This window comes from Ascidia mentula, chromosome 3 (genome assembly GCF_947561715.1).
Source record: "Ascidia mentula chromosome 3, kaAscMent1.1, whole genome shotgun sequence".
Classification (NCBI taxonomy): domain Eukaryota; kingdom Metazoa; phylum Chordata; class Ascidiacea; order Phlebobranchia; family Ascidiidae; genus Ascidia; species Ascidia mentula.
Window position 1 is genome coordinate 15,094,533 of NC_138568.1, and position 10,825 is coordinate 15,105,357.

The 10,825-nt window shown below is 37.9% G+C and overlaps 1 protein-coding gene across 3 annotated transcripts; it reads left to right on the forward strand.

Moving 5' to 3' along the window:
• The first annotated feature begins 963 nt into the window (after nt 1-963).
• Nucleotides 964-10,455, forward strand: LOC145894430 (short transient receptor potential channel 4-like). Of its 3 annotated transcripts, none has more exons than XM_082983020.1 (13): nt 3,608-4,058; nt 5,699-6,356; nt 6,564-6,612; nt 6,674-6,881; nt 7,060-7,275; nt 7,428-7,529; nt 7,634-7,777; nt 7,835-8,065; nt 8,127-8,274; nt 8,351-8,464; nt 8,524-8,692; nt 9,133-9,949; nt 10,345-10,455. In XM_082983020.1, exons 2-12 carry the CDS (start codon nt 6,008-6,010, stop codon nt 9,947-9,949), a joined length of 2,547 nt encoding a protein of 848 aa, XP_082839146.1. In that variant the 5' UTR covers nt 3,608-4,058; nt 5,699-6,007; the 3' UTR covers nt 10,345-10,455. The 3 variants fall into 3 exon arrangements, with proteins under 3 accessions (XP_082839145.1, XP_082839146.1, XP_082839147.1); XM_082983021.1 differs by having other exon boundaries at nt 10,350-10,411; XM_082983019.1 differs by lacking the exons at nt 3,608-4,058; nt 10,345-10,455 and adding an exon at nt 964-1,088 and having other exon boundaries at nt 9,133-10,295.
• The last annotated feature ends 370 nt before the right edge of the window (nt 10,456-10,825 follow it).

A 10,825-nucleotide genomic window follows, 5' to 3' on the forward strand; every position in this document is an offset into this window, starting at 1 on the left:
ACAACTTTTTAATATTGGAACATGCCTTCTTAAAGCGGAGTTTTAGTTCTTGTTGGTCATTGGTGGAATTTTATGTTGTTGGTTCCCCAGATTTAGTCATTACTCTCGTTGCTGTTGGTTATCAAGCTTTGGTTGAAGTACTCACTCTTTCAGTTATTGGAGTTTCAGTGATAGTCGTTATATATTTTGTTGTTGGAGTTTCAGTTGTAGATATTACTCTTATTTTTGATGGAATTTCTGTTGTTAGAGCTTTTTGTTGTGGTCGTTTTGCTGTTGGAGCTACAGATGTAGTCGTTGCTGCTGTTGTGAATTGAGATTTAGATGTAGTCATATCCCTTAATGCTGTTGAAAATTTAGTCGTTACTGTAGTCATTTTGAATGTAGTTGTTACCCCAGTTGTTGTCAGTGGTTCGTTTGTCGTCGCTTTTGTTGTCAGTTGTGTTGGAGGCGTAACGTTTAGCATTCTTTGTTGTTTGATTTCCCTACCATCGCTGTTTCACCAGGATTTGTAGTTGTAAATAATTTATAGAATGAGCAACATCCTGTAGTTGTCACGAATGTTATTGTTTTTTTGCTTTGGGCCACTGGTTTATTGGTAGTTTATTGCAATCGTTTGTGTAGCAATGTCCAATATTTAAGTTCTTGAAAACATTTTATGTCTGTCGAAACTAACATCAAGATATATCCATATATCACTACACATAACAAAACTACTGTTGTTTAAGTGGTACAAATACGCATAATTTACTTTTAACTGGGTATTATTTTACACAAATGCTGCGTGCAGACAATTTTCTTTAGTGAACGTTTCCAACTATATTTAGGTTTGTTGAAGGTAGTGTATGACCTACTGTATGGGACGTATTCGAGATTTCTGCTAATACTTCTTTTTGTGTTTTGGTGCAGGTTTTTATTTGACACGCATTCAAACTCTTTAACAGCAAACCGGACTAGAAAGCAAACATACAGTGAGAAGCTTTTTTCACAGGCTTTGCGCAATGCTGCAGAATCCAACACATTCTTGTGACGTCATGAAGAAATACGTTGTCGGGGTTTCTGGGTGACTGCGATACGACTAATCGTAACAAGTGAGACATGCTTTGTATCCACAGTTTGTGCTCTGCGTTCAAATGCAGGAAATAACTCGCGACTGCTTTCCAAAATGCGAGAAGGAAACGCGGCATTAAATTGAAATTAAACACAATTTTATGTTGAGTTTCCCCACCCGAAAAATTGTTTTTGTAGTAAATGATACAGGAAACCAAATTGACTGTATGGGCATTTGTAGGTTCCATTGCCGGAACTCAAACATCAAAAAAAGTTATTTGGTTCGTTTTTAACAATGTTTGGTCAAATACGTTTACTCAAGGTCGCATTTCGTTGCATGCAGTTTTAAAGCTACCTCCATGGACACAGTGCAAGGTACAGCTAACGCACTCTTACGATCACAAAGGTACCTATCGTAGAACAGTGAAGGGTGTAGTGAATATACTCCAATGCTTAACAAAGTTACCTATCGTCGAGACTGTGCAAGGTATAGCTATTCTACTATAACGCTTTAACAAAGCTACCTATTGTGGTTACAGTGCAAGGTATATACAATATCTGACCTTTAACGAGGCTACCTATCGTGGACACAGTGCAAGGTATAGATAATCTACTCTATCGCAGTGCAAGGTATAGCTAGAAAAATATGAAGCGATGTGGGGGTCAATAAACGTTAATAAACGATAACATCAAGTTTATCTAGCCATTGGTTTTCAAACTTTCCCAACCAACACATGCACTTTTGATAGCTGTGTGTTTTAAATGATATGTGACCAGCTATTAAACTTTTTCACGTTTATACATCTTCTAAGATTTTTCTTTGATACTTCATTGACACCTTGCAGTCTGGCAGTGGTTAATTTTGCTAACGATTACGTAACTGTAATCTGAAGGAACACAAGCGCGTGGTAATCGTAGCGTAAACAGAAGAGAACTGCATGGGGCAAAGCTTTGCTTCGCTCGACGTCTCACCGTTAACTGACATAACGGAAGTCAGTGATTAACGTCACGTGGGAGCGTTATTTACGCACTGAAAGTGTATGGAAGTAATAACAACTTTTTTATTTTGGAACTTGCGCTCTTAACGCAGAGTTTTAGTCCTTGTTGGTCATTGGTGGAATTTTATGTTGTTGGTTCCCCAGATTTAGTCATTACTCTCGTTGCTGTTGGTGATCAAGCTTAGGTTGAAGTAGTCACTCTTTCAGTTATTGGAGCTTCAGTGATAGTCGTTATATATTTTGTTGTTGGAGTTTTAGGTGTAGATATTACTCCTATTTTTTTTGGAATTTCTGTTGTTAAAGCTTTTTGTTGTGGTCGATTTGTTGTTGGAGCTACAGATGTAGTTGTTGTTGCTGTTGTGAATTGAGATTTAGATGTAGTCATACCCTTAATGCTGTTGAAACTTTGGTTGTTACGGTGGCTATTTTTAATTGTAGTTGTTACCCCAGTTGTTGTCAGTAGTTCGTTTGTCGTCGATTTTGTTATTGGTAGTGTTGGAGGCTTAACGTTTAGCATTCTTTGTTGTTTGATTTCTCTACAATCGTTGTTTCACCAGGATTTGTAGTTGTAAATAATTTATAGAATGTGCAACATCCTGTAGTTGTCAAGAATGTTATTGATTTTTGATTTGGGCCACTGGTTTATTGGTAGTTTATTGCAATCGTTTGTGCAGCAATGTCTAATATTCAATTTCTTGAGAACATGTTATGTCTGTCGAAACTAACATCAAGATATATCCATATATCACTGCGCATAACAAAACTACTGTTGTTTAAGTGGTACAAATACACATAATTTACTTTTAATTGGGTATTATTTTATACAAATGCTTCGTTCAGACAATTTCCTTCAGTGAACATTTCCAGCTATATTTAGGTTTGATGAAGATAGTGTTTAACCTCTGTATGGGATGTATTCGAGATTTCTGCCAATAAAGCCACTTCATTGTCTTCTTCTTGGATTTTGGTGCAGGTTTGTGTTTGTCACGCATTCAAACTCTTTACCAGTAAGCCGGAATAGAAAGTGAAAATACAGTGAAATGCCTTTTTCACAGCGCAATGCTCTCAAATCCGCCACATTCTTGTGACGTCATGAGAAATCACGTTACAGGGTTTGTGGGTGAATGCGATACGACCAACGTACCGAATGAGACATACTTTGTATCTACAGTTTGCGCTGTGCATTTAAATCTGCAAATGACTCTTTTGCTTTCCAAACTGGGAGGTGGCATTGCGGCATTGAATTGACATTTAACACAATGTTGAGTTTACCCACCGAAAAAGTTGTTTTTGTAGTAAATGATACAGGGAAACAAATTGGCTGTATGGGCATTTGTAGCTCCATTACCGGAACTCAAACACAAAAAGAAGTTATTTGGTTCGTTTTTAAGAATGTTTGTCAATTACTTTTACTCAAGGTCGCATTTCGTGGCATGCAGTTTGAATTTTATCGGTTTATACCGGTAATGTTGGGAAAAATCCTTGCAACAGAGAATATGTTTCGGTCACCTTACAAATTCTACCTATGTATAGGGATGTTAATATCGTAAACATGTGAGGAATTAAAGTTTTTCCCCTAGGATTAGTAATTATTTGCACCTTGTTGTGCAAGTGTTAGTTTACGCCAATTGCAGAAAAATTGTTTTGGTGGTTCTTGTTTTGTTAGTGTTGAATGATAAGCTACAGAAATTCGTTTCGCTCAAACTTCTTTTGAAAAGCGGATTAAAAATGAAAAGGTATAAATGATCACTTCAGAAATTATTGCTGTTAAACTATTTGGAAGGTCGTAAAAACGTGGAAAACAAATATTTTAAATTTCAAGTGGACGAAAGCTTTTGAGTTAATTTTACACCTAACGATATTGTGTTTAAAGGTTTGTAAAGAAAATACATGAACGGACTAAATCAGTTTTACAAATTGCCACAAAAGCATGAACCCATTATACCAATGTTCTCCAAATCCAGCCGAAATTCATGAACCGTCACCACCAAAAAATCCCGAACGGACTCCCAAGTACGTGAGTTCTCCAAGTACTGCCGAAATTAATCAACCACCAAGACCAGTAATACCACGAATGCCCCCCAAGTATGTAAGTTCTCCAAGCACTGCCGAAATTTATGGACCGCCAAGACCAGCAATACCGCGAATGCCTCCGAAGTATGCAAGTCCTCCGGGTTCGGACGACGATTCTATACCGCTATCCTCTGACGAACACTCTAAAAAAACTTCGCTCATTTCTTCTCTCCGGCGGGAGGCAGCGAGCGAAATTCCCGCCACTCGCTTCAGGACAAGCGAAGCTTTCGCTCAACCCTTTTTTCTCGCATCGAAATAGGAGAACCTTTGTCTCTTTTTTAAAATCGCGCGCTCCGCAGCCGGCAACGTGATTGGCTGGCGCAAAAGAGGAGATCGAAATTGAATTACGCCATTCACATATTTATTGCGCGAAAACTGCGGGATATGATTTTTGAAGGCCCGAGCATTATCACTAAGTTGGACGACTGTTGATAGCGTAGGCTAGTCCATTTGAAACGTCGAAGGCAGAGATTTTGCGATTTAGTATTGAAGAGCTGCTACCGTTTTGAAGGATAAACAGTAAATTGACGATACTATGGAGAAGGAATTGAGAAGTAAGTTAATGTGTTATTTTGTATTAATAAATTATAATTAATCAGTTCAATAAAGATGGTCATCATTTATTATTTGCTGTAATATTTTGTTTGCAGCTATCCTTCCAAACTACTTAAAATTGAACCTGCAAAGTCAATGGCAAGAAGTTTTACAGCTTTGATGGGCAAAGTCAAGAATACAAAGGGCTATGTAAGTGTACTATAAATGCTGAACTTATTCTTTATCTTATATATATTTTAACATACATGCAGGAACATTATTGTGACGACAACATTCCACTTATGTACCGTGCCATAAGTGCAACATTTGATTACATAAGAATGGATATCTAACAGGATCACCCTTTCATATCATCTGTTGTGCTCAAATACCCAGGATTTGTTGATGTTGATCAAGGTGAATTGGTGTATATGTCTTGTTTATCAAGCTACTAACCATGCATTTTTTATGTTCAACCAGATCTTGAAAGAGTATTATTGGTAAAAGCCACATGCGAACAGAATTAAGAATGTTGGTCCAACAATCCTGCCAAAGTATGGGGTTGAGGAAAAAGGCAGGCGTCAACATGGCCAAATATGCTTTGAACAAGTCCAAAGAGCTGTATGAATGGACCATACACCAGTGGGAGTTGGATGTGACATTCTCTTGGCGTTTGAAACACTTTTAGCCCTGTTTTGTTTTTTTAATGTTGAATACTAACCACATTTTGTAACATTTTTGAGGTTAATTGCCTTGATATGAAAGCTAAGGGTGCAGTCCACTCTTTCAGTGTTATAATGTGATGTGTAATAACTGTATGTTCATTTATATTTACGAAAAATAAAACAGGATGTGAAAAAATGTGCATGTTGGGTGCAAAGTGAATCATTCAATAGCTTAAACGAATGAGTGAAGCAATCGCCGAAAACGCAGCACTTTAGTCATTCAATCACTCAAAACAGTGAGCGAAGTTGTTCGCTCATTTCAAACGAGCTTTTGTTTCACTCGCAGAATTTTTCGCTCAAATTTCGCTCATTTTTTTTTAGTGTGAAGATTCTATACCGCTATCCCCGGAAATCCCCGAAAGGATACCCATAAAGGTAAGTTCTTCAAGCTCTGCGGAAATTCATAAACCGCCAAGACGAGCAATACCGCGACTGCCTCCGAAGTATGTAAGTCCTCCGGGTTCTGACGACTATTCTATACCTCTATCCTCTGACGACGATTCTATACCGCTATCCTCTGACGAAGATTCTATACCGCTATCCCCGGAAATCCCCGAAAGGATACCCATAAAGGAAAGTTCTTCAAGCTCTGCGGAAATTCATAAACCGCAAAGACGAGCAATACCGCGAATGCCTTCCGATTACGATAGTCCTCCTGACGAATATGATTTACCGCTATCCCCGGAAAACCCGGAAAGGATACCCATGAACGAACGTTTTTCAAGCTCTGCGGAAATTCATGAACCGCCAAGACCTGCAGGACCGCGAATGTTTCCAAAATACGAACGTTCTTCAAGCACTGCGGAAATTCATGAACCGCCAAGACCAACAGGACCTCGAATGTTTCCTATATACGATCGTTCTTCAAGCACTGCGGAAATTCATAAACCACCATCCCCAGTACACCCTAGAAGGATCCCCAAACACGAAAGTTCTCCAAGTCCTTTCGAAATTCACGAACCGCAAATCCTAAAACCAGGTACGAGCATTTCGGGTTTGTTTGTTTTATTAATTGGCAAATCATCATCACAAAAACCATGGATTTGGAAATAGAGCGTGCTTGCTTAATGCTTTGACCTAAACCAACTATGCATTTACTTGTCTGTTTTAATCAAAACCAGACTCGATCCCATAGTATTTTTGGGAGGCAACAATTGTATTAAAACTATTTTTTGTGGCTGTGCAGATTCCAGTGAGAACGAGGAATATTACGAAGAAACAACTGGAATGGAAGAGTAAGTAAAAACATTATTCCACAATATAGCTTTTTTATTTGGAAGAGTTTTGCATCTTCAGAATAAACAATCAATACATTGCGGATGTGAAAGCAGATCGCCTGAATGTTGTAACCAATACACGAGGAGAAGATAATTTTATTTATCTATTGCCTGGAAGGAATCTAATTCCCGATATAAATTACACTGATCAAGAAGGACGGACCGCCCTTAGAATTGCCATCAACAACCGATCAGTCAAAGCTTGCAAACTTCTTCTGGAAATGCAGGTTTGAATTGGACATAAGTTACATACATAAATCACACACACACACAAAAACACACACAATTTATGTAGAATTGCTGCGCCATAACCCTCTAAAAGTCTATCAATAAGTGCAGTTTTTTCAACAACAAAAAAAAAAAACACAAAAGTACAAACGTAAAGATTTGTTTTGTCTTAAACAGGTAAATTTAGAGTGGTCACTTTTACATGCGATCAAGCAAGATTTCGTGGAAGGCGTTGAATTAATTCTAGAATCTGAATACAAACGCGGTATTCAGACTCCCACACTTCCATCGAGCGATTATTACTTTCCTGGATTCGGTCCGGTTGTCCTTGCTGCACATTGTAACAAGTACTACATTCTGAAACTATTAATCGAGCATGGATATAAACTGGAGGTAGGAGCTGCGTGCCATACAGTCTACACAATAGATTATTTGTAAAGCTTACATGAGTTGCGACATCGCGAAACCCAATTCTGTTTCGAGATTGTTTCTAACCTTTCTTTTATTAAAAACACATTACAAATGACATTTATTATTTGACACAGGAAAAATGCACATATGACGGGGTTTTCTGGGAGTCAGCAAATGATAGGAAAATAATGTGCCAAGCAAAATCAAGCCCAGCCTATACTACAGTACTTGCTGAGGTAACATAAAGTAATTGAAAAGAAAGCATTAAACAAAGTTATGGTACACTTTGTTGGCGATACAATACCGTTCATACGTTTACTGTTTTGGTTGGATTTGATAGAAGTTTGGTATTGATCCATTCCAACATTCCATGGATTTGATAACAACAATACGAGAAAATGCCAAAATGGAACCAGCACACAGTCAGTTTTACGTCGATTTAGAACGAGAAGTTGAAAGTTATATGTGCGCTCTTTTAGATGAGGTAATCTGCAATTAAGGTCCGTATAAGAAACGAAACATAAAAAGAATGCTTGTGCAGATTCGCTCGTCTGATGGTCTGCTCTGCCTTTTTCAATGTGAGGTCGCAAACCTGGACACATCAAAACCCATACAACGATTAGGAAGAGTTGTTAAAGAATTCAACGACATTGAAATTCGCCAGGATGGAAGTGAACAAAAAGATAATGCGGAGTCACGTAAAAAGTTGCAACTCCTTGACCGTTCGGTCGACATGCGGTTATTAAATTTCGTAACTCATAGCAACACACAGGTTTGTAATCAATTCCATCCTAGGTCTATATTTTCAATGTAATTGCAAATGTTTTTTCCAGCAATGCATCGATTACATGAACTACAAGGGGGCAAGGTACATGCATCAAGGAAATATGATTAAATGGATTTTAGTCAACTTTTTCGTCGGATTGCTTTTTCCTTTTCTGTCTCTGTTTTATTTGACTGTCCCAAATATTTGGATTGGAAGTAAGCAGTTCCCGTTCTAGTCCCGATGTGAACAAATATATTTTGTAATACTCGATCATTTTGGAAACTATTACAGAGCTTATTAAACAACCTGCAGTGGCATTTGCTTGTCACCTTATGTCGGATTTATCCTTTGTTGTTTTGGTGGTCATCAACGTTGCAACACGATCTGTTGAAAACGATTATCTGGGTATGCCGTGGAAGTTGCACTGTTCCGCCATGTTGTCGCTTTTACAATGATTTTTTAAGGATCTCCTCCTACTCCAGTTGAATGGTTGATGCTCTTGTGGATAATCGGAAAATGGAGTCAAGAATTCGTTGAATTAAAAATACACGGCCCTTCCAAATACTTCTCGGACTGGTGGAATATAAATGATATCACACAACTTACATTGCTAAGCACCAGCGCCATATTGAGGTAAGTTTGCTTTGATTTTACCCACCCAGAATGGCGACAAGCGAAGAGCAATGACAAACCATTGCAGTCAATTCAAGATATAAACCACTGACATAATTACTGGTACACAGCCATTTAATGCAATACAATTTTCTATAACGTAAACAATCGTGCTAAGAAATTGCAGGAATATTATATGGCTGTCACAGAAATACAATTAAAAATATTTAGTTTTCATGACTCTCCTAAACTAAAAATGTTTCCTACCATGATTGTGCATTTTCGGTTCTAAACCCAAATTCCTTTGCGAAAATCGCTGTTGGTTTTTCGGCGCCGTTGATTACGAATACATTTTATTCCCTTCTTTGAACGTATAAGGCGTGTAATTCAGCAAGGTTTGCAGTCTTTAGTTGTTTAGTTGACTGTCCAAAATAATCTTTAAATCCTTTCATTTTTAACAGGGCAGTGGATTTTTTTCAACACAACAATAATGTAATCAAAACACCAAGATACGAATGGAAACCAAAGGAACTTATACTTATTTCAGAAGCTCTGCTTTCTTGGGCTTATATCTTTGTGTGTCTCCGTGTTTTTAATTCGATCAGAACAATTCGTAGACTTGGCCCCCTACAACTGTCATTAGCCAGAATGGTAACCAATATCCTCGAATTCCTTTTCATATTCGCACTTGTCGTGGTTGCTTTTGCTCTAAGTCTCAGTGAGTTGTATTGGTATTATGGCACAAATCCTGGCAGACAACTGCTTTGTATTGCAAATAATTCTACTGCTTCGAATTGCAACAAAAGTGTTCTGTTTACTGATATCGGCAGTTCACTATGGTCCCTGTATTGGACAATTTTTGGGTACCTCGACCTGTCTCTTATATCGCTTTCTGGTAACCACTTCGTAACTGAAGGGTTCGCTTGGTCGCTTGTGACTGTATATCACGTTGTTGTTCTCATTGTTTTGATCAACATGTTGATTGCCATGATGTCGCGAAGTTACGAACAGACGAGCGCCAACGCTGAAGTGGAATGGAAACTTCACCGGGCGGCAGTTTGGCTGCGATTTATTCGAAGGGAAAACGTTCTTCCTCCTCCAATGAACATTATTCCGAACATTCTTCAACTGGTCAAATGGATCAGGGGAAAGTACCTTAAAACCAAGAGAGCACATAAAGTAAACAACGATTCAAATGAAACTCTAAAAGGATCGAGAAAATACGTCATCAAGGTTATTCTGGAAAGATATAAATACAACAAAGGACTTGCAAAATAGGTAAATGTTTATATTACCAACATACGCTCAACGTGACAGTACAAAGTATATCAAAAACATTCGCCGAGCATTTTTTGAGATGTTTCAAATTGTCAAGTTTATTTTGTTGAATTTTTTTTTCATGTGTAACATTTACCCTACTATGTTAAATATCCTTATTACTTTTGTAACAGTTTCTGGTCAACCTTGTATTCAATACAAAATGTCTCTTCTGGCAACAATATTTTTATATAACTTATCAGCCTTCTTCAATATTATTATTGCCGAAGAGACTATTCGCATTGAAAATGTGCTTGGCAACATCATTACTAATGATCTTTATAAAATACCTTTACGTAGTAAAACAATATAAATGGTATACCAGCATATGTGCCCTATTTTGATATATTTGACAGTGTAGACACAATCAAAAAGCGTTTGAGAAGAAAACTCCAAAGGCTCAAAGCTGCTACAGGCCTATTGATGGGAGAACCAACGTTAAAACCTGTTAAAACACAAGTTTCCATCATAAAGCAACGTGTAAACAGCTTGGTCGTGCAGTGGGACAAGAAAAAAAGGAAGTATAGGCTATGAATTATGAAATAGGTTTAATCTTCTCAGCCGATATACCTACTCCAGTTGGATTGACACCAAAGTAAAACCACTCACCTTTAATATGTACTGCTCAGGAGTGAGTATGTAGACGATACCTGACAGCGCGATGGTTACATTCGGCAGTGTGGGAATCATTTAGCTGGAAATCACATCATTTTGATTAGCACCAAGAATATTTCTAATCCTTGCACAAATATATGGACACCCCGCATCGATTTTGGCGTTGCAGCCACCAACACCAAATTGTGAGCCATTGCCTTCGCCAATCTTCATGCCGTCCAC

Bases quoted from the DNA above. Each gene is read 5' to 3' on its own strand.
- LOC145894430 (XM_082983019.1), top strand. From the start codon at position 6,008: ATGCCTTCCGATTACGATAGTCCTCCTGACGAATATGATTTACCGCTA. The intron at 6,357-6,563 runs GTACGAGCATTT...GTGGCTGTGCAG, and splicing joins ACCGCAAATCCTAAAACCAG to ATTCCAGTGAGAACGAGGAA. The intron at 8,066-8,126 runs GTTTGTAATCAA...TGTTTTTTCCAG, and splicing joins TAACTCATAGCAACACACAG to CAATGCATCGATTACATGAA.